At 52.2% G+C, this 22,910-nt stretch overlaps 2 protein-coding genes across 3 annotated transcripts; one reads left to right on the forward strand and one right to left on the reverse strand.

Moving 5' to 3' along the window:
* Nucleotides 1–7,110: 7,110 nt before the first annotated feature.
* NFATC4 (nuclear factor of activated T cells 4) lies at nt 7,111–16,322 on the reverse strand. The gene is made up of 10 exons (XM_043471040.1): nt 16,013–16,322; nt 13,820–14,915; nt 12,189–12,351; nt 11,383–11,582; nt 10,933–11,105; nt 10,357–10,497; nt 9,406–9,461; nt 9,012–9,138; nt 8,236–8,817; nt 7,111–7,524 (listed from the first exon to the last, which is right to left on the reverse strand). The coding sequence occupies exons 1-10, from the start codon at nt 16,110–16,112 to the stop codon at nt 7,457–7,459; spliced, it is 2,706 nt and encodes a 901-aa protein (XP_043326975.1). The 5' UTR covers nt 16,113–16,322; the 3' UTR covers nt 7,111–7,456.
* Nucleotides 16,323–16,918: 596 nt separating this feature from the next.
* LOC122443146 (homeobox protein unc-4 homolog) lies at nt 16,919–18,887 on the forward strand. 2 transcript variants are annotated; one of them, XR_006269939.1, is made up of 2 exons: nt 16,919–17,151; nt 17,894–18,887. XR_006269939.1 is itself a non-coding variant. In XM_043471041.1 (2 exons), exons 1-2 carry the CDS (start codon nt 17,355–17,357, stop codon nt 18,155–18,157), a joined length of 720 nt encoding a protein of 239 aa, XP_043326976.1. In that variant the 5' UTR covers nt 17,251–17,354; the 3' UTR covers nt 18,158–18,887. The 2 variants fall into 2 exon arrangements, 1 of the variants encoding a protein (XP_043326976.1); XM_043471041.1 differs by lacking the exon at nt 16,919–17,151 and adding an exon at nt 17,251–17,810.
* The last annotated feature ends 4,023 nt before the right edge of the window (nt 18,888–22,910 follow it).

Genomic DNA, 22,910 nt, shown 5'->3' on the forward strand with positions numbered 1-22,910 from the left:
GAGGTGGGCTTTTTGAGGGCTTGATGAGATGCTTGGTGCTGAGTGAGCCTTCCCCAAATGTTATCTACTTCTATTGCTGCTGTTCTTGTACATATTTCTGAACCTTGGTTGCAGCAAGCATGGAGTTAAAACATATAATGTATCCTCCTAACACGCATGACAAAAATGGCAGCTTTTATTATTCACTGTGCAAGGAGAGACAGAGTTATAAACACTGACTCTGCTCTTTAGGACCTTACAATCTAGTAGAGAAAACAGGGAAAGCTCTCTTTAAAAAATACAATTAACAGGCAAATCTATGATTCTCAGGGGCCACATGACCGTAAATTCTTAGAAAGGGGAATTGATCTTCAAGGGATGGTCTGAGAAACCGAAGAAAATGATACAGCGTGGAAGTTGGTAGGAACAGGAACAAGGTCTTGCTTTTTCTAACCTTCCTCCTCCCATCTGCCCACCCACCCTCCCCCTTGTTACTGCTGCCCCCTGGTGTCTGTCACCTTCCTAGCGCTCCTGGGCGCTGTTCACTCCTGGGTCACTAGGAGGAAAGGGCCACCGCCTGCCCCAGGGCACAGCCAAGCGGGACTCTGGACTCGAAGATCGGCTAGGTCCTGCTGGGAAGGAAATGAAAAAAGTCAAAGTATTAGTTGCTCAGTCGTGTCCGACTCTTTGCGACCCTATGGACTGTAGCCTTGTCCATGGAATTCCCCAGGCAAGAATACTGGAGTGGGTAGCCATTCCCTTCGCCAGGGGATCTTCCCTACCCAGGGATCAAACCTGGGTCTCAGATTCTTCACCATCTGAGCCACCAGGGAAACCCGCTGGGAAGGAAGGGATCTCTTTTCTTCAGGTTCTCCAGCCTGGACAAGGACACAAACAGCAACTGTCTAGATGGAGGGAAGGGAAGAAAACAGGCATTTATTGTTCAGTGGAAAGTGCATCCAAAGTGCCTGCGACACATCCAGTGGCTGCAAGACCTGGGAGCAGCAGACAAAGGGGCTGTGTCTACAAAAGTGAGAAAATTATGACGCGTGAGAACCGATTGCCCCTCCTCTTACTAGAGCTTCAGCTTCACTCCCTCACTGGCGTCAGTGTATAAACATGTTTGTGTTTTTCCTTACAACAAAGATAAACATCTCAACCCTTTTCAAGATTCACAGTTATATATTTTGTAGAATGCTTGCCAACTTGGGCTTTTTTGGTGCTTTCTTATGAACAGACTGAAGTTATGGGTTTGGGGAAAGAATATCATGGAGGTTATGTGAGATTCTTAATGCATCATATCAGGGGACCCCTGATATCAAATGACTTATTGCTGGTGATGTTAACCTTGATTGCTTGGTTAAGGTGATTTGCCTGGTTTCTCTACTGTGAAGTTTTTATTTTTCCCTTTCTATATTCTATTTGTTAGAAGCAAGTCACTAAGTCCAGACCACATTCAAGGCAAGAGGTATTAAGCTCCATCTTCTAGAGCAAGGGATATCAAAGAATTTGGAACAGTACATTAAAACCCTCACAGTAATTAGCAGGGCTAATTTTGGAGCAGATACTTTGAGGCTTTACAAATATCCTGGTCTTCCTTAAAGTTTTACCTACTGATTTTAGCACTCATCAATGGATCTTGCCTATAGCAATTATTACTACCATGGTCTAATGGTGATTTCTTATTTCCCTTATTCCTTCTACATATATTAAGAGAAATTTTTTTCTGAAAAGATTGTCCCTTCTCTCAGTTATTTAGTCAATCATTTATTTGTAGCAGTGTGGACTTACAGAGATTTATTTTATTATTTGAATTATAATCTAATATTATCATTACTTTTTACATTGCTCAAATTGTTTCAGCTTTGGCCACTGGAACATCATTTGAGTTGGCTCTTGTGTCTTTTGAATAGGTGCCTTGCTTTTTTGGCACTTACTCTCTGGCAATGTAAATTGCTCCAGAATTATCTTGTATTTTCCCTGCCCCAGTTCTAGAATTAGCCATTTTTCCAAAGAAGTCTGGTTCCTTTTATTGGAGAATGGTATTTAGAAGCCAAAAACTGGATGCTAGGTGTCTCCATTGCTAATGGAGTGCCACTCATCTTAGGCTTTCCTGGCAGACAAAGCTAGCAAATATATGTGTGTATATTAACCTCGATATACACACAATATCTATATTTATCTCTGCATCTATTTGTGTGTTTATGTGTATGTAATATGTACATATATATCATAGAGGTACCTATGAATTATTGGTCTATGTAGATATTTATATAGCTCTATTATATATATATTCTATAACATGTATAATGTTATGCTGATAGACATAGATATAGATATATGTAAAATGAGAATGAGTTCATACTGATATCTCCAACTTGAATCCAGCACCGCAAAGTTTATTCTGGCCTTCTACACCCCACATCAAGCTAACCACCCCCTTCTTTCTCTGACAGTGAAAAACCTATCTCACTACAATTTATTTACTTATTGTTCAACACTAGTATACAAGTTAAGTAGTTTCAGAATTGTTAACCTGTAATACATTTACCAGCTACAATCTTTATGTATGATTCCTTTTGTCTTACAGTATCCAGTCAAAACATTGCTTTCCAAAACTATTTGTTTAGCTCCTCCCCCACATTTTCCATTTATATTCATAATACATTTAAATTCATATATTACATTTTGTATTCTATCCAGGATTGAATGACTTTTTATAGTTTTGTATCCAATTAAGTTCTGTCTTTGTAGAGTTCTATAGATCCTGACATAGAAAAGTGGCATAGAGTCATGTATTCACCATCATGATATCACACAGAACAGTTCCATCACACTGAAAATTCCCATGTGCGATCCCTTTGTAGTCAACAACATCTTGTTCTCTAAGTATTTCCCCTGCAATCACTGATCTGTTTTCTGTCTCTATCATTTTGCCTCTTTCAGAATGTCATGTAACTAGAATCACACAAAATGCAGCCACGTGAGTGTGGCTCCTTTCACTTAGCAAAGTGCATTTAATGCTTATGTATATCGCTGCATGAATCAGTAGTTCATTTATTTTTATTGCTGAGTAGTATTCCACTGTATGGGGCTTCCCAGGCGGTGCTAGCGGTAAAGAACCTGCCTCAATGCAGGAGATGTAAGAGACACAGGTTCAGTCCCTGGGTTGGGAAGATCCCCTGGAGGAGGGCGTGGCAGCCCACTCCAGGATTCTTGCCTGGAGAATCCCAGGGACAGAGGAGCCTGGCAGGCTACAGTCCATAGAGTCACACAGAGTTGGACACGACGGAAGTGACTTGGCACATACGCACACATTCCACCACTTGGACATACTACACTCATCTGTCTACCCACTGAAGAACATCTCGGTTGTTTCCATTGTTAATGAATAAAACTGCTATACACATTTGGGAACAGATTTTTGTATGGACATTTTTTTTTGTTTTGTTTACCAAGGTCAATATGTAGGGAAGAGATTGCTGGAGGTATTGCATGGCAAGTCTATGCTTAATGTTATAAGGAATACCCACACTGTTATATCTTTACATCTTGTATAGTCAAGAGCTTCCTTCCCCATCTCCTTTTTTTCCCTTTTCTTTTCTTGAAATGTTTTGTGGAATCCACCAGATGATGATGCCATTAAAACCATCTCCCAAAAATACACCAACCCCCTGCACACTTCCCAAACTGCGTCTGGAGTTTCCAGGAGGTGTGTGAGATGTTGCTCCTCTGCAGCCTTCTTCCCGACACTTCCCAAGTCTGGCAAGGGGTGCTCCAAGCAGAGCCCAAACCCACCTGGAAGCCTGCCCAGCCTGCCTCCCCACATGTCTTAGAGGTCCAGACATCCAGCCAGAAAAGGAGACTCGAAAGTTCTAGGGCAGCTCGTCCTGCACCAAAACTCCAGGCTGCCCAGAGACCATCTCAGATTGTCCAAGGAGCAAGACAGAGCCAGGTGAGGGGAGTGCTGAGCTGCGACGTCAAGAATGTTGTGCCTTTCTCCTCCCGTCAGTACACCTCTCTGGGTGACCTTCCACCCAGAGTCGGCCAGACTAGATCTGCCCCAGGAGGGGGCAGGGAGCTGTTTTAGAGCCTGAAGTGGGAAGGAATGACCCTTAATTGACAAGCAATTCTAGTTCTCAAACTTCCTTGCCCTGGAGAATCACCTAGGGTTCTGTTTAAAAGGCAGAAACCCAGGCCTGCCCCCAGAGAACACAACAGAATAGATCAGGGGTTGCCTAGGAATCTGTATGAAGAACAAAAATGAAAAAATAAATAAAACCAAAAACCCTCCCTAATGACTCAAACACAAGTGATCCTCAGACCACACTTCAAGAAACCCTGGCCAAGAAAATGTTTTCTGGCACCAACCGAAGATCCACCCTCCTTCTCCTCTCTCCCCCAACTCCAGCCTCAGGGAGCTGGATGTCTGTAGGAACCTGGGAAGAGACAATGACCCTGAGAGCTGACCTACTTTAGGAGTCTAGTGGGAAGAGGGGTTAGAATTGTGGGCCCTTTAAATTGTGGGCCCAGAGGGCAGAACAATGCCCTGGCACGGCAGTCACAAGGAAGCAGAAGGAAGAACTGTAAGGCAAATCTACTGTACCAACCCCAACCTGTCGCTGTCGTCGTTTAGTCGTTAAGTCAGGTCTGACTCTTTGAAACCCCATTAACTGCAGCACACCAGGTTTCCCTGTCCTTCACCATCTCCTGGAATTTGCTCAGATTCATGTCTATTGAGTCAGTGATGCTATCTAACCATCTCATCCTCGGCCGCCCTCTTCTCCTTTTTGCCTTCAATCTTTCCCAGCATCAGGGTTTTTTCCGACTCACTGGAAAAGTATTGAAGTTTCGGCTTCAGATCAGTCCTTCGAACGAGTAGTCAGGGTTGATTTCCTTTAGGATTGACTGGTTTGATCTCCTTGTTGTCCAAGGGACTCTCAAGAGTGTTCTCCAGCACCAGAATTCGAAAGCATAAGTTCTTCAGCGCTCAGCCTTCCTTATGGTCCAATCCTCACATCCATACATGACTACTGGAAAAGCCTAAGTCCAACCATCTAGTGCAAAAGCGCCCTTTTCCTTTGGATAGGTTTCCCACTATGGCTACAAAGCCCCTCAGAATCCAGCTGCTATTTCCTCCTGGTCCCGACTCATGGCACCCCAACTTCTAGAACTTCACCAGTTCTATGAGTGTGCCAAAGCCCTGATTTGTGGGCCCTCCCTCCAGATATAGTCCATTTGGGGGTACTGCCTGGCCTGCCCTTGCCCCACTCTCAGCCCAGTCAACCCCCAGGTCATGCTTCAGAACTCGGTCTAGAAGTCACATCCAGGAGTTGGGGATGGGGGAATGAAAAAAAAAAAAAAAAAGAAGTCACCTCCAAAGTTCCCTCTGACCCCCACAGTTGGATGGAGCATCCCTACTCTCTGTATCCCATATTAAAATTATTTATTCCCACCCCCACCTGACATACTGTCTGTATAAGAAAACTTTATTGAGTTGAATTGTTGAGTTATAATGCACTGTTTTTAATCTGTCACCCATGAGGATATGGGGTCCTCCAGGACCCACTAGCTGGCACTTAGTAGCTGCTCAATAAATGCCTGGCAGTGAATGAATGGCAGTGCCCTGGCAGAGAGTAAAACAGTCTGCCTGGGGAGGCAATGAGCCCTCATCGCTAAAGCCTTTCATTCACAGAGGCTGATGCATCCCCTGTCAGAGATCTTGCAGGGGGAGTTGAAGAGTGCTGGCTAGGACACGCATGCCCTGGGTCCCTCCTGCCGTGGGAGCTCAGGGTAACCACAGTAGCCCTGCTGGAGGATACCTTTGAGGAGCAGCCACGCCCCAGCAAGGCAATCACCTGATGTCAGTCTGGTTCGCAGCAGTTTGTGTTCAGGAAGATAAAGGAAATTCATTGCAAAACAGCAATGACCAGACCAGAGGTCACCCTGGTTCTCTTGTCCTCCATTCCAGAGCCAGCTTCTGTCACACCCACCCCTGAACACATGGGGACTTGCCAGGCCTGTCTGGACACACTGGACATAGAGAGGCGTCACCAGCCTTGAGGCAAGACATGTTCCTAATACCTTGAATATCTCTAGGGCATGACCCCCTGCTGTGTGCCAGGCTCTCCCCAACCCACTGGGACTTGGGCCCCCTAGGCTATCAAGACAGGGGGCAATCCAGGTTTCCCAGGCTGGGCTTGTCAGTGTGATAGGTGCACATATAGAATGGGCCGGAGTTCAGGCAATGCCAGGGCTTCTGGGGAGCCACTTAGCTTCCTTCAATCTGCCTCTGAAGCATAGATCTTTCCCAAATGTCTTCACAGTCCCCAAAGAGGGGAGAATCCAGAGTATGGATGGGCCCATGCCCCTCCCTCAGCCCCTACTCTGCTCCAGAGAAATAAGCTTCAGGGGCCTGACCCCCATGGGTTAGGACATCTGAGGGTGAGCTGGGGGCAGGAGCCCAGGGGTGTAGCATTCAACCTGCTATTGATTATCTGTGTGAAAAGGGCAAGTCCATTTCCCTCTCTGAACCTTTGAGTCCTCCTTGATAAATGAGGGAGAGGGACTAGATGAGTGTTTCCTGACCCTGGCTATGAATCAGAATCATCTCAGTGGTAGTAAGAGAAAGTAACTTGAAAATACATAGATTTTCCCAAAGCTCCTAAAGGAATCTGAATCCCCAGGGAGGAGAGGTTTACAAGCTCTTGCTCCCAACCTCGCTCTGACTGGTTAGAGGGAGCCTCTGTTGTTGGTATTGTTTAGTCCCTAAGTTGTGTCCGATGCTTTGCGACCCTATGGACTAGAGCCCGCCAGGCAGCTCTGTCCAACGGCATTTCCCAGGCAAGAAGATGGAAGTGGGTTGCCATTTCCTCTCCAGGGGATCTTCCCAGCCCAGGGACAGACCAGTGTCTCTTGTATTGACAGGCGGATTCTTTACCACTCACCACCCAGGAAACCCCCTAAGGAGCCTCTGGGACCCTTCAAACCTCCCCAGCCCCCTGCATCATGACTCTGGGATGCGGTCTTCCCAGCCACAGCCCACCCCTTACCAGGTTCTAAGCTTCCTCCAGCCAGGGCTAGAGTAAGCTGCCCCATATCTCTCTTTCCAAAGAGTTCTGGAGCCGGAAGCACTAGTCAGCGAGCAGTTTATTAGCCACCAGCCTGTCTGGGCCTCCCCACGCCGAGGCCTGTACAGTCTAGACAGGGCCTTCTCTCCTGGCAATCCTCCAGTCCTCGTGTGCGGGCCCCACCCAGCGTCCACCCCCACCCCAGTCCTCCACACTCTCCTGCTCCCACCCCTTCAAGGCAGCACCAGACCGGGGGCCACACCTCGGCTAGAGGAGGGGAGGGAGGGCCAGGGAGAGGAGGCAAGAGCTGGGGAAAACGGAACCAGATTGGCCCCCAAGCCTCTGGAACCACCGCCCCAGGACAAGGGAAAGTGGGTGGGGCTGGGGGCGGGGTGCCAGGCGATGGTTCAGGCGGGAGGCTCTTCTCCAGGAGGTGCAGGGAAGCCACTCAGGTCTCGGCCAATGATCTCACTCACTGTAAAGGAGGGGCAGTTGAGAGACTGGGAGCGGGGCAGGTCGCCTCCTTTTCCAGAGACCCCCAATCCGTTCCAGGCAGGCCTCCCTCTAGGATGCCTCTAGGTTCCTCCTGCACTGGCTGGCTTCTCTTCCACTGGGCCTCAGTTTCCCCGCTGTGTCCTAACACCTGCTCTCAATCAAATCTTGCTCAACTCCGTCCACGTGGCCTCTCGGGCCCTCATGCCAGCCCCTTCCTGCTGGCCCAGCCTGCACTGTCAGCAGGGCCGGAAGTGGGTGTAGCCGATGGGAAGAAGAGGAGGTGAAATAAGTGTCCTCACTGCCACTCAAGACCACAGTCACCACGTTTGGGGGGAGGTGAGACAAGGGAAAACTTGACTGGAACACCAGCAAACCACTGCCCCTCTCTGAAACTCAGTGCCTGAATCTGCAAATTGAGGGAGCTAGATTGAATGGTCTTGCAAGTACTTCTAGCCCTGTGTCTTTGTGATCTGGGGTCGGGGGCCTAGGCAGGAGAAGGGTGGGGCGGGTACTCCCTGCCCCCTTCAGAATTAAGTTAGCCGGAGTCAGCTGGCCACACGCACCAGGCACTTGCCTCCTGAGGCCCTCCAACTGGCCCCAGTCTCTGGAAAGCCAAACTCCAGCCCTCAGTAAACATGCAGAGCAATCTCTTGCACACACTCACACTCGCAGCCCCGGGTCCCACACCCACCTTCCTCCAGCGTGATACCCTGGATAGGGACACTGTCTCGGAAGCCGCTGGCGTAGCCACCCCTGGATTTCTCCTGCTCCGGAGCCCCCTCCCCAGGGCCGTAGCTTGGCCCTACCTCACTGTATCCCTCAGCAGGTGGGGGGCGAACACTGCCCTGGGGAGGGAAGGGGCCTTCAAGTGGTGGGGATGAAGGCAGTGGGGGCCGGAAGGGGGATGGAGGAGGGAACTGCAGCCCCAGGGGAAAGGGGGAGCCCCGTCCTCCATAGGGGTCACTGGGGAAGGGCCGGGGAAGGAAAGAGACTGGAGGTGGGCGGGCACAACCTGTGGTCCCCCCAGTCTCAGGGAACATCCGCAGGCCAGGTCTGTAGGATGGTGGGGGCCCCGTCTGGGGGTACAGTGGGGGCGTGCCATAGCTGAAGCCTTCTGACAGGTAAGGAGTTTCATAAGCAGGGTCTTCATGGGGATAGGAGGGGTAGGGGGGCCTGGGTGGTGAGAAGTCCATGTCAGAGCCAAAGGGGGGGCCCGATGCGGAGGGGAAGCCCCGGAGAGATGCATCCGGTAGAGGCTCCTCCTTGAAGATCACTGGATGGAGGGGAAGCAGGAGGACATGCTGGTGAGAGGGCTGGCAGCCTCCCCACCACACACCCGCCAACCCCACCTCTCCAGCCAGGGTTTCATCCACCCCTTAGCCCCTCCCCACCGGGCACTGCACCCCTCTGTCCCTGCCTTAACCCCCACATCCCCATCCCACCACCACGGGCTGTGCCCGAACGCACCAGGCAGGAACTTGAAACTCTGGGTAGGACTGCGCTTCCTCCGCCCATTGGAGACGTAAAAGTAGACCTGGACTGGCCGGGACACACGCTTGTTGCTGTACTCGGGGACGGTCAGGGTCAGAGTCACCTGGGGAGGAGCAGAGGATGAGGCAGGGAGCCGTTTGGGATCTAGGCTCAGCCCAAACGCCACCTCCTGGCTTTTCCCATTTGCAAAGGAGCAAAATTCATCCCCCAGAGGTGTCCCTGCTTCCAGAATGGCCAGGTTGTCTCCTCTAGCAAAGAACAGGTAGCTTCTGGAGTCCACTCCCAAGGTAAGGGAGTCAGCTGAGAATTTCCTGACTTCTCCCACCACCCCCCACCCCCCCAGGGTAGAGATCCTAGGAACATTGGGTACCTCATTGCTCTGCAACCGGTTCACCGTGGCCTCCTCCTCCCATTGCAACTTTCCATCTGTGCAGAAAGAAGAGGGAGCTCCAGCCCAGCCCCACAGTCCCTGCCCACTGCCCAGGCCTCTGCCATTTCCCCTCCTGCTGAGCTAAGGCCAGACTCGGAAGGCCCCAACAAAGCCTGGCTCACAGAGGGGACCACTGCATGTTTACTCAATCGAATGGAACAGGCCGGGTTTAAAACTGTCTCCAAGATCGCAAGCCACCAGTTGAGCCAAGAGAAATGGCAGGACCAGTCCAGGGACCAGAAAAAACTCCTGAGCCCTCCCACCCAACTCCAAACATCCCCTCCCATGATAGAGCTGGAAGGAAGTTCAAGCATAGGAAAGTGTCTCAGCTTGAAGGGAGTCAATAAAACTCCAAGTCTCAGGACTCAGAACCTCTGACTCCGCTCTGATATGGTCCTAGGGTGCTAAACTTGAAGTCAGAGGCTGGGGCTCTGGGCAGGCAGGGTTAGGGGGGAGCTGAAGCCTCAGGTCGGGGGCGGGGTGTACCTGGACCCCTCAGTCTTCCCTTCTCCACCCCTGCAGCTCTATGCTGGGGTGCCTCACAGGCTCTTGTCGTCATAGTTCTGCTGCCATTCCCGAAACTAAGGAGGGGCTCAGGGTCTGGCAGTGAGGGTATAAGTCACCTCTTCCTTTCTCATCTTCCCTGTCCACATGGGGGTAAATTAGCCCACAGCTGACTCATCTTTAATAAAAAGAATGTGTATTTCTTACATTTATTCGCCATCTTGAGCATTTCAGATGGCTGTCATATGCATGGGAAGCAGACAGTATAAGAGGAAGGGCAGTCTTTCCGTTCCATTTTACAGATAAGGAAATTGAGGCTCCACTTGCTAGTTCAGAGACTGTTCACCCTCCCCGTTCCAAGCTCTTCCTCCCGGTCTGGGTACTCACCGGGGCCCCTCTCGATGAACACCACCTTGGAGTCCGGCAGGAAGTTGGAGCCAGTCAGCACGAGCTCCTCCCCACCCCTGACAGAGCAGGCACTGGGGCTGTAGGCCTCCACCTGGGGCAACTCCTGAGCTGATCGCTGGGCTGCAGAGCAGTGCAGGAGAGGCCTGGCTGGGCTGCTATGGAGGGGACAGGTTCCTGCGCCCCCACCCTGCCTAGGATAACTGCCACAGGGCCTGGAGGAGCCCTCCTCAGCGGCAGACACACAAGAAAAACAACAGTCTTCCTGGGGTCACACAGACCAGGTAAGGAACCCCTCCTGGGCGGAGAGAGCGGCCAACAAGGGGCTGCCCAGGGGCAGATGGAGGCTAGGGTTGCTCTGGTCCAGCCCAGGGGCCGAATCTGCAGCCGGGGGAAAATAGAACACTTCCCCCCAGCCCATCCACAATAGAAATAAAGGCTGGGTCCCTTAGGGGACCAGCCAGGCACGGCATACTCTGCGGAGGAGATGGGCAGACAGACACACAGATAAGACGTTAGCCAGAGACAGAAAGGATGGCACAGGGCCTCTTTGCTCACAGCACTCGATGGGCACTGATGCTGTCTGCACGGAGACAACCTTGCCGCTGCCTTGGGGCACGTGTACCCGGAACACCAGCCGCACGCGTGTGTTCTTGCGCCCGATGTCCGTCTCGCCCTTCCGCAGTTCAATATCCGAATTCCGAAGTTTCAGGATTCCAGCACAGTCAATGCTGAAGCCAAAGAACAGAAGGCAAGCCCTCCCATCTGAGGCCAGAAGGGGATGCCTCCCGAGAGAGGAGTCCCCACCCTCCATCTGAAGCCCTAAATGACCTTCTCTGGGAGATTATGGGGGTGGCTGTTTTAACCCTAGATAATAAGAGGGCCTGACACCTCCTAGGGATGATGTCTAGCTCCTCTGGGGAGAGGAAGAGTTGGCCTAGCTTAGGCCCCATGGAAAAGGCTAGTCCTAAAGCCCAAAGACTAAAAGGAGGTGGAGTGAGAACCTACTTGGCTGCCATGTTGTTCTCAGGGAGCAGGGTCATCTCCAACACCTTGGTACCACTGACTACAGCTTCATAGCTGGCCGTGGCCACCATCTTGCCGGTGATACGGTGAACCTGATAGAAGGCATGAGGCCGCAGGTTCCTCTCGTCTGCGGTGCCGATGAACATCTGCAGGGTCAGTGGCTTCTCGCTGTAGCCTAGCAGCTGGCGGAGGGAGACAGAGGCCACCCAACTGAAATCTCCCCTGTCTCATCCTTCATCCACCCCTAAGTTTTCAGTACCCCCCCACCCCCCCAACCCAAAGGAGTGAAAGATAAAGGATATCCTGGAAGGGATTCCCAGGGGGGATTGGGCACCAACTCTCCACCAGTTGGGGAGAAAATGTGGCCTGGAGTTCACAGTGTTATTCTTGGAATGAGGCCCAAACTGGGCTGGGTGAAGGGGAAAATCTTCCAAGAGAGACTGGCCCAACTCAACAGAGACAACCTAACTCCCAGTGAACTTTGGCCTCAGCCTAACCCCTCCCCCACATCTGGCAGCCCACCATTTTCCAGAGTAGACTGGAGGCTGGTGTCCCATGGGATGAATGGAGTGGGGGTGGAGGGACAGAGGAGTAGAAAGTACATCCGGGTCCCTGAAGTACACCCCTCCTCCCCCAGCACCAGTCCCTCCCCCAGGCCGCCTGCAGGGTCATTGCTGAGAGGGAGTGTGGGAAAGGGCAGTGCCATGGGTCTGCACAGCTGGGGCCAATCTGCAGGGACCTGGGACTGGAGAAGGGACAGGCTATCCGGCCTGGCTTCTACCACTTACCTTGACTACAGGGTGACCACCAGGGGCTGCTTTGACAGCTCCCCGGCTGCCCTCTGTCTCATAGTGGGCCCGGTGGTGGGCTCTGGGCTGCACCTCGATCCTCAGCTCCAGCTGCTCATACTGGCTGGGCAAAGGCCAGTCCAGCGGGGGCAGGGCAGAGGTCCTGGAGAGAGACCCGGAGAAGAGCACTGATCATCCGCAGCCTCAGACCTGAATCAGGGCAACCCTGGGTCCCAACTCCCAGGGGTGTGAGGAAGGGGCGGGGGTGGGTTTGAGAGAAAGGAAGTCAGAGAGGCGGTAAAACGGTCCACAAGCCTAGAAGCAGGGGCGATAGGGGACAGGCCTCTCAGAGGCCCTCGAGATGGGGGAGTGGGGGACACCAGGACTGAGACTCCCTTCTTCCCAGCTCTGAACACTGGGTCTGGTGGGGGTGGGGCAAGGGTTCCCCTGGATACAGAGGAACCCCAAGCCCAGTCTAATCCTCCCAGGCCTGGATGGGAAGAGTCAAATAAAGAAGCACAATTTCAAGGAATTCTCTGGTGGTCCAGTGGTTAGGACTCTTAAGCTTTCACTGCAGGAGGTATAGGTTCCATCCCTGGTCTAGCAATCAGGAGCTAAGATCTTGCATTTCAAGTAGAACACAGGGGGCTAAGCAAGCCAGCAACTAACAGAGCCGGGACTGATCGCATCCCTTCCCAGGCCAGCGCACTTTCCACTAGTTGGAGCTGGACAGGTGGGTTCCAGAGAGCAGGGGGATACAGATGTGTAACTTCCCTGTAGTGAGCACCCAGACACTCTGGGCCAGGGGATCTCAACTGGTAAGTGCCCCCCAGGTGATACTTGGCATTGTTTGGAAACAACTAAAAAGTTGTTACAACTAGGAGAGTGGATAGAGGCCAGGATGCTGCTAAAGATCCTACAATGTCCAGCACAACCGACACAACAAAGTGTTACTCTGCTCAAAATATCAGGAGTGCTGGGGTTGAGAAACCCTACCCTACAAGAACCCAGAGGGAAAAAAAAAAAAAGAACCCAGAGGAATGGGTGTTAAGGTTTCTTTCCCCCAGGAAATTTTTCTGGATGAAACCAGCTCAATCTGATATCCAAGACTTAGGATTATTGAAATAGACACGGTTCTTTGAGGGTGAGAGGTGTAGAAGGGCAGTAAGAACTGCTTGTTTTAACATGAATTCTTTGACTTGCAACACATGCTACTTCATTCAAATTTTGCAGATATACTTTTAAGCCACAAGTCAGACCCAAGAAATTGAGTTAGAGAAAGGGGACTTCCTGCTGCCCATTGCAGGGTAGAATTTCAGCCCAGGATCCAGCACAAAGCTGGGGGTGGAGGACGACTAGAGGAATTCTTCCTTTACCTAGGTGGTCCTTCTAGGGCTCCAGGGGCTTTTTCTAATTAACATACAGGGAGTGACTGACCTTTGGCAAATCATCTGTCCAAAGGAGATGCATGTTAAAAAATTCTTCCTAAAACTGAGTGAATGGCAGCAGCCAAGCTGGTAGCAGATTCTCTTTTCTGTGCGCTAGGATCTTTTTCCCAATTCATCCCTTGACTCTCCTGCTCTCTGGGTGGGATGGCTGGAGACAGTGGTGATATCAGACACAACCCTCACCTGAAGATGGGGCTGTGTCCCCCAATCCGGGCCTTGGACCAAGCCAGTGGAGAAGGCACCGCCAGGTAGTCCATGCCAGCCACCTCCTTCCGAGGACCCCCAGGAGGAGCCCCGGCCTCCTCTACTCCCGAGGGCAGCTTCCCATTGCACGGGGCAGGCTCCTCAGACCGAGTCAGGGCCACCGCCTGCTCGCTGGAAGTCCTCCGGGTCTTCTGGGGGATGCTCTCGGCCGATGGGGCTCCCACGTAGTCAAAGGGGCCAGGGGAGCCAGGGTCCCGGACCAGAGGCAAGGGGGGTGGTGGAGGTGGCTCAGGCCCCTCCTCCCCTAGGCTGCCTCGGCGGGACAGAGCTGGGGAGGCCGAAGATGGGGTTCCCGAGCTGGAATAGCGCCTCTTGCCACATGGAGAAGCAGGTCGTGGGGAGGCTGGGGTGGGCCCAGGAGCACTGAGGAGTAGCCAGCTATCCTCTGGCCCCCGGCCTCCAGGACTTGGACCATACAGGCTCCAGGGGTCATCGGGGGTCCACGGCCTCGGGGAGGCCCGGGGTGAGGGCAGTGGGGAGCCCAGGCCAAAGCGGGAGGCTGCCTCATTTAGCTCAGACTCCACCTCATCACAGGCCGCATACAAGGCTGCCTCATCCGAGGCATCCGAGAAGAAGCTCCAGGAGGACAGGCTGCTGCTGCCCGGGCTTGGACTGAAGAATGGGCCCCCACCCTGCCCCCCTGCCTCTCGGTAGCCTCCAAAGCCTTCCGGTGGGGGGTAGTCCCTGGGGGAGCCCTCCCCCCAGGGATCTGGGTTGTCCTCCAGCACAGCTGGTGGGTCGGGAGTGGGAGAGATAGAGGTGATGCGGATGCTGGGGCACTCAAGAACACGGCCTCCCCCAGCCCCCCCGGAGCTCCCTCCCGGCCCCCCCAGCCTCACTGACCGGGCTGGCTGGCTCTCCCAAGTGCCAGGTGAGGGGGCCGGGCGGGGTGGTGGGGAGTGCATGCCAGGCCGAGGGGGTGGAGGCCGGGGAATGCCAATGGGAGCAGCGCCATAGGGAGGGGGCTCCCCCAGGGCCAGACGGCAGCATGGTGGGGCGTCCTCTGAGTCCAGTTCTGTGGAAAGGATAGGAGACCGAGACAGGGATGACACAGAAGGCGGGCAGAGAAAGAGGCAGGTGAGATGTCTAGGTTCCTTGAGTGGGCAGCCACCCCCAGCCGATGTGCTACCCCCGCCTCATCAAAGAGAGGTCTCTGAGATGCCCTTCAGAGCCACAAAGACAAAAGCAGAGTTGGACTTGGGAAGGTGGAGAAGATAGATCCAGAAGTGCCGGACCTTTTCCTACTCAGAGAACCTCAGGGCTCTGGCCCTGGGACCTGGGGTACCAGACAGGGGGCGGGTCTCAAGGTAAGGGAGGCGGGTCGAGAGGGGCTGGAGCTGGGTTTGGAGGCGTGTTTAGGGAAGCATTGGGCTGGGCTGGGGGCGACTCACACATGAACCCAATTAGCAGCGGTTCCCAAACCCCCAAACGGCGCTGGCAGGAGCCCCAGTTGCCATCGCAACGGTGGCCAGGGGAAGGGGGGCTCCAGGGCTGTGATGACGAGGGAAGGTGGCTCCTCCCTCACTCCCCCCAATCCGGGGGCGGGGGTGCAGCGAAGGGGGTGCTACGCGCCGGCCCGGCGAGGCGCGGGGGGGCGGGGGCGCTGGTTACGCGGATTCCGTGCGAGCGGCGGCCGCCGCCCCCGGCTCAATCCCAGCCATCTGCCTCTCATTGCGGCCAGACGGGGGAGGGGGAGGGGCGCCCTGGCGGGGCCTGAGAGCGCCCCCAGCCCCTGGCGTCCTGTCTGCGGGCCCAGGGCTCCGTCCCCGAGGGGCAGGCTCCAGAGCGCAACGTCCCCTTTCCCTGGCGGCGCCCTGGGCTCTCAGGACCGCTGTTCCCGCCCGCCCCCCATCCCAGTGACAGTCGGCCCTGCCGAGAGGCGGCGCGCAGCCAACGGCACCCCCACCCCCACCCCAGTCACGACCTAAAAAGGAGAAAGTGGTGCCGGGCCCCCAGCCTCACGTCCGCAGATCCCCCCGAGCCCCGCGACTCCTCGCAACCTCTGACCCCCTCATCTCTCACCCCAGGCTCTCTCCCCTGAAGCCCCCAGACTCAGGACACCCGATTCCCGCCCTCACGGAGCCCCAGACCCCTTCCCAGCCCCGCACTGACCTTCCCCCGCCCCACCCGCGCCCAGCGGGGGGGCCTCCTTTTCCTCCCCGAACACCAGCTTAAATTCCAGCTCCTCATCCTCGCAGCTCGCTGCCCCCATGGGTCCGGCCGGAGCCCCCAGGTCCCGGTCTGGGCGGGAGGGGGGATCTCTGGAGGCTGCAGTGTCTTGACCGGCGACTCCCTCCCTCCCTTCTCTGAGACGCCCCCTCCTCCGCCGCTGACGCCTCCCTCCGGACGCCCCCTCGTTATTATAGAAACTTTTCCAAACTTTTTTCCCCAAACTTCTTCAAAGTGCCCCCCCAACCTGTCTCTGATTGGCTGCCGGGGATGCTCCAGCCCCTCCTCCAGGGATGAGATGGGAAAACCACGCGCCCCTTGTGCCCCCTCCCTCCCGCAACCCTCCCTCTCTCCCTCCCTCTGTCCTCTCTCCAGTCCCTCCCCCTTAAAAAAAAAAGAAAAAAGAAAGAAAGAAAAGAACAAAACTGAATTGGAAAACGGTCTCTCCAGCGTTGGTAGGACCATAATGATGCCTATTGGCCCTCAGTGGTGACAATCATTTCCTACAGGGCGCAGTCCCACCGCAATCCCCAACTTAGTCTGAGTTCGGGGGCTCTGGGTCCGAATGCCTTAAAGGGGCCACATCCTGAGCCCACAGTGTAGACGGCCCACGGAAGACCCTTTCTGAAGAGTTGTGCAGCCAGCAACTAGCAAGAAAGCACCACCTCTTCTCCCCTTTCCCTCCGTCTAAGGCCAACCAGGCTCTGGGGTGCAGAACGGCTCCAGGCTGCTCTGAAGTGGAGAAGGCCATTCCTTTGAAGTCCCTAGCCTGAGGCCGCCCCGCCTAAGCCTTCTGGAAGGAAGCCTTTGCCTGGCCGAACCAGCCCCTCCACCGGTCCATCTCTCCTCGTCCCTCCAAAATTAGGAAGAGTTATTGGTCTTGAGGCACTGTTCAGAGGTCCATGACTCCTGATGGGCGACAATCCAGGCCGGACTTTACTGCTGCCCTAGTCCCAGCCACCCAGAGGGGCCATTAACTAGCCTCCAAGGGAAGCCGGCTCTCTCCTCCCTAGAACCTTAGTCGGGAATGAATCTCGGATCGGATGGCATCCCGCTCCGGCTCTCCTGATAATCCTGGCCAGGTTTACCGGCGCCCCGCAGTCCCGAGACCGGGTGGGCCCCTGGGTTGGACACCTGTCACCTGGGCGGGAGAAGGAAGAAAGACTTGGACTGGAGTTCCTAGAAAGGACAGGCGTAATGGGGTCCTGTTGTGTGAGAGGGATTTAAGTCGAAACTAGTTATTCAGATGCCGGTCGGTTAGGGTGGGGGCCTGGGTGTCGGCACCATGCCCCCTACGCAGACCTTAGGCTACAAACCTATCAGCAAGCAGGCCGCAGCTACCTGTAGTCTAAAGACCTCCAGCTCAGGGCCCAGCCCGCAGCTGCGCCCGGGCCCCGCACCGAAGGGGTTAAGCGACCGCCCTCCGCTCAGACGTTTACAAACACTCGGGAGCCGGGCCGGGACCGCGCCCGCTACTCTAATGAGAAACAGGCTCGGCGGGGCCGGGGCGCAGGGGAGGGCTGGCCCGGCCGGCCCGAGCTCCGCCGCAGCCGAGGCGACTCCCCGCCCCCCTCCCCTCCCGCCCTCCCTCTGGCCCGCCCTGGGGACCCCCCAGCCCCGGGGGACCCCAGTGACGTGCGGAGCTGCCCCGGCGGCGAGCCCAGGACCGCGACGCCGGAGGGGCGGGGAGGAGAAGCCAGGCCGGCGGGGAGAGAAGAATGTTGCGAGGCCGAGCGGGGAGGTGGCCTGGTTTGATTTTTTTTTTTTTTTTTTCTTTTTTTCCCCCGCTTTGGTTTGTCGCCTCAGGTTACATTTCCCTTCCAGCTTCATCATGGAAATAAAGAAAGGAGAGACCCTAGGAGAGAGACAGTGAGGAGCATCCTGAGACGGACTGCCAACCCGCACCTAAGAGTCGGACCGAGGGCCGTGGGAAGCAGAGGCAAGGTGGGCAGGGGTAGAGACCCTGCCCCGGCTCTAGCTCGCCATCCCCGACACGCCGCCTACGCACTCCCCGGCCTCCCACCCCCCGCTCCGCTCCGCAGCACTAGCAGACGTGCGCATTCTTTTCAAATGTCATATTTCCTTTGATCCTGGGCAGCGTTTCTCCATGTGTCTGGCTCAGCTCCTGCCCAGCCAGCCGCTCCCCCCGCCCTCACCCGACTCTGTGTATTTTGCTGAGGTCCCTCCCTCCCCTCCCAGCATCTGGAAGGCCCTGAGGACTGGCGTTGGCGCACATTCCCCTGGAGACTCTGGCCTCGCCTTCCAGTGACTCAATTTCCCCTCTGCGGGTGGGGGCCGGGAGGTGGGGTGCGGGCGGAGAAGAGTTGTTGCGCGTAAATGTGGTATGAACGAGCCTGCAGCCTGCTCAGCGCGCCAAGCTCTCCTCGTGGGGCAGAGGAGGGGGGCCCCCCTCGACTCTGAAAACCCTCGGATCTGTCTAAACTGCAGCTAAGGGATGGAATTTATGACTTCTGCGAAGCCCTGCTCGGGAAAGAGTGGGTAGTTGTAGGTTTGGGTTTCTCCGCACATCTGCCCCCTGGCGACCACAAAGACCCAGCAGCCCTCCCTCCCGCGGGTCCGGTTTCTCGACCGCCGGGCCTTGGTCCCCGATCCGCGGTCCCCTAGCGCGCACATCTGAGCACAGCTCCTCTTTCTCACCTTGTGTTCCTGGAGCGTTGACTTCTGCCCTCCACTTTCACAAGCGTGACTCAACGGCCTTGGAAGTGGACTTTTGTTGTTGTTGTTTCTAAATTACACAAAAATACAGTCTCCTTGTAAAGGATTCAAGCCATACAAAAATATATAGGAAGCTGTGTTACCCCGCCGTTTTGTCTAAGTTTGTCAGCCTGTATATGCACACATGCCTGGGCTCTCCATGTGGCTCAGTGATAAAGAATCCGCCTATCAATGCAGGAGGCACAGGAGACCCCGGTTGTATCCCGAGGTTGGGAAGAAGGAGGAAATGACAACTCGCTCTGGTATTCTTGCCTGGAAAATCCCATGGACAGAGTTGCCTGGTGGGCTACAGACCCTGGGTTTCCAAAGAGTCAGACACAACTTAGCGACTGAGCATGCACATACGCATGCCTGCCCTTTTTGTGTATGTCAGACCATGTTGCAAGCATTTTTCTTGACTTGCTTTTTTTTTTTTCCTCAGTTAACAAATGACTTGGAGATCTTTTCCTGTCAGTACATGTACATCTGAAAATAGTAATAAAAACACCCCTCTTCATTTGAGATTAGTGAGAAAGCTAGGTCTGGAACCCAGGTTTTCTGGGTCCTTGTCCAGTGCTAATTCTACTATACCACATTTTATGTAGGAATCTGTCTTAGAGTGGCCTTCCCCAAAAAAATCAACCCCCTAAAAAAGAATGAGATGCAGGTAGGTTATTGTGGAGAGCAACCACAGGGGACAAAAATGGGGAATTGGGAAGAGTGAAATGGGAAAGCGGAAAAGCCATCCACATCTGGAACATTGTCCCACTGAGCACCTTCTGTGGAGCCATACAGTATGTGATTCCAGAGACAGGATATTCATTCACTCACCCTCACTCCCAATGGTCAAAAGTTCCCCCTTTGACTGTTCCCTCACTCTTCCAGCTTTACACAAGTGTCAGAAAACGGTAGGTATTCCACAGTGCTGCAGCAAAGAAGCCCCATAAGAAATAGGAGCTATACCTGCAAGCTGGTACTCTCAGGTGACAGGGGCAAGCAGTTGGTTGCCATAGTAATAGCTGGAGTAAAAAGATGGATGGAGAATCGGTAAGGTAAGTAAGATGTGTCCTATCTAAGGTCTTTCATTCAAACAAAAAATATGTATTGAGGAACTTCTACGTGTAGAGGCATTTCTAGGCATTGGGTGCCTATATTTATAGATCAAGCCTCCAAGAATTGTTGGTTATTATCAGGTTGGAAATACATTTTATACTTGACATCTTCTTCTTCCTTGCCCCCAACTGTACAGAACTATCTGTTTTATTTACAGAGTATCTATCTATCTATCTATATTTACTTATCTATCTCCTTCCTTTGCATTCCCTTCATTGCCATTCCAGTGTAGACCTTGATTTTTTTCTTAGACTCTCAATGACAGTATTAACATCAATGACATACTTTACACATTTGATAACTGAAGCATATAATTTTTAAACCCTATCTATATGATTTTCAGTATTAATCATGTATGAAACAATAATAACCAGAAAAAATGGAGAATAATTTTCTTTTATTGACTTCATATGCTCATATGTTTAATAAGGCAATTAAATATATCTATATATATGGCATATAGATATACATGGCATATAGTTACAGATTATCTACATTTATATATATATATATGGCAGTACAAGACAGGAAAAAAGCAACAGATTAATGTAATTTTGTGCATATAATTTTTATTTTAAATATAAAGGAAATACATATACTTACATATTTATCTGTCATAAGAATGAATTATAACATTACAATTTCTGTTCCAGGTCTTAATTTTTACAAATTTGTCAATGATAGTCAAAATTGATCTTCACATGTAGACAGTATAGCTAGATTTGTTGATCTGTCTCACTTATGGCTGATCAAAGAAAACTCTAATAGTCTTAATTTTTTGAGATATAATCCATATACCATAAAATTCAGTCTTTTGGAATGTACAACTCAGTAGGTTTTAGTGTATTTAAAAGGCTGTGCAACTATCACCATATCTAATTCCAGAATATTTTCATAACCCCCAAAAGCCATACCTACTAGCAGTTACTCCGAATTTCCCATTTCCCTTTCTCCCTGGAAACCACTAATTCACTTTAATGTCCCTATAAATTTGACTCCACTTAGCCTAATGTTTTCAAAGTTCATCCACTGGTAGTACATACCAGTATTTATTCCTTTTTATGACTAAATATTGGAGAAGGCAATGGCACCCCACTCCAGTACTCTTGCCTGGAAACTCCCGTGGATGGAGGAGCCTGGTGGGCTGCACTTCGTGGGGTCACTAAGAGTCAGACACGACTGAGCGACTTCACTTTCACTTTTCACCTTCATGCATTGGAGAAGGAAATGGCAACCCACTCCGGTGTTCTTGCCTGGAGAATCCCAGGGACGGGGGAGCCTGGTAGGCTGCCGTCTATGGTGTTGCACAGAGTCGGACACGACTGAAGCGACTTAGCAGCAGCATGACTAAATATTTAATTTGAAAATATTTTTCACAGAAAGCAATAGATAGAAAAAAATCTAAGGAAAAGATTGGCACAATTCATTAACAATCCCATTTCACAGTAAGTTCCAAAAATTTGTTTCTCCTTGAAGCTAACAGCTTTCAGGTGCCTCCTTCACTGAAAATTTTTAAATACAAACACTTCACATTTTTACTGTAATAGTTTCTAGTACTGCATAACAAATCACTTTCAAAACTGGGTGCCTTCAAACCACAATGATTATTTGTTATCTCTCATGGTTTTCTATGAGTAAGAAATTCAGGAGCGAGGAAGGCTCCTAATCTGCTCCACAACGTCTGGTGAGGGACTTGAAGGCTAGGAGCTGTGACTGTCACATGTCTAGCTACTGACATTTACTGTTGGATGAAACTAGCCAGAACAACTGGTTGTACCACATACATATGACTGTTCGGTGTGGCTTGGGCTTCCTTACAAAACAGCAGCTTTGAGAGCATGCTTCAGGTAGAAGCTACATTCTTTTCATGACCTAGTCTTTTTTTTATATATATAATTTTTTTCGTTTATTTACTTATTGTTGGCTGTGCTTCGTCTTCATTGCTGTGCAGGCTTTTCTCTAGTTGCAGTGCGTGGGTTTCTCATTGCAGTGGCTTCTCTTATTGCAGAGCAAGTGTTCTTAGGTGCTCTAGCTTCGGTAGTTTTGACATGTGGGCTCAGGAGTTGAGGCTCCCAGGCTCCAGAGCACAGGCTTAACAGTTGTGGCAGATGGGCTTAGTTGCTTTGTGACATGTGGGATCTTCTCAGATCAGGGATTAGGATTGAACCCATGTCTCCTGCATTGGCAAGCAGATTCTTTACCACTGAGCCGCTAGGGAAGCCCATGTCCTAGTCTTGAAAGTCACAAGCCCCTGGCCAGAATCAAGGGATGAGAACATAAACCCCCCACCTCTGGGTAGAAGTATCAGTTACATTGGAAGAAGAGCACATAGAATGCAGTAAACACATACACATGGTCTTCTTTAGAAAATTAAATCAGTCACCATCTGGTCGTAACAATCCACATTCCTCCCACATTCATCCTCTCCCCATAAGACCTTAAAGTCTCATTCCATTACAGCTACTAGCTCAGGCACGAGGGCCCAGATCTCATCACCTCGGTCCTGGACCTCAAGCCTGGGCAGATGCTGTGTAACAAACCACTCTGATATGTAGGGGTTCCTTCCAGCTACATGTTATATAATTGGGAGATAAAATGTAAAGGTGAAAGTTGTAAACTAATAAGAAAGTTTAACAATAACCAATAATTCAGGCGATGTAACAAAACAATTCTATCCATAAGAGATGATGGGTTGGAAGCAACAGAATCTGGCTTCCGTATAACTTAAGCAAAAGAGGAACATTTTGACAGGAGAGAGAGCAGAACTAAGAGAAAAGGAGAATCCTTATGAACTTGGGGCTTCCCTGGTGGCTCAGCTGGTAAAGAATCCACCTGCAATGTGGGAGACCTGGGTTTGATCCCTGGGTTGGGGAGATCCCCTGGAGAAGGGAATGGCTACCCACTCCAGTATTCTGGCCTGGAGAATTCCATGGACCATATAGTCCATGGGGTCACAGAGTTGGACACAACTGAGCGACTTTCACTTTTGCTTTCTTCACTTATGAACTAGGGT

This window comes from Cervus canadensis, chromosome 6 (assembly GCF_019320065.1).
Source record: "Cervus canadensis isolate Bull #8, Minnesota chromosome 6, ASM1932006v1, whole genome shotgun sequence".
NCBI lineage: Eukaryota > Metazoa > Chordata > Mammalia > Artiodactyla > Cervidae > Cervus > Cervus canadensis.

Coding starts and splice junctions, on each gene's coding strand:
- NFATC4 (XM_043471040.1), bottom strand. CDS start 16,112: ATGGGGGCAGCGAGCTGCGAGGATGAGGAGCTGGAATTTAAGCTGGTG. Junction 14,916..16,012: donor CGCGGGTGGGGCGGGGGAAG/GTCAGTGCGGGG, acceptor TCCTTTCCACAG/AACTGGACTCAGAGGACGCC. Junction 9,462..10,356: donor GTTCATCGAGAGGGGCCCCG/GTGAGTACCCAG, acceptor CTTTCTGCACAG/ATGGAAAGTTGCAATGGGAG.
- LOC122443146 (XM_043471041.1), top strand. CDS start 17,355: ATGCCCCCTACGCAGACCTTAGGCTACAAACCTATCAGCAAGCAGGCC. Junction 17,811..17,893: donor TTGCGAGGCCGAGCGGGGAG/GTGGCCTGGTTT, acceptor TTTCCCTTCCAG/CTTCATCATGGAAATAAAGA.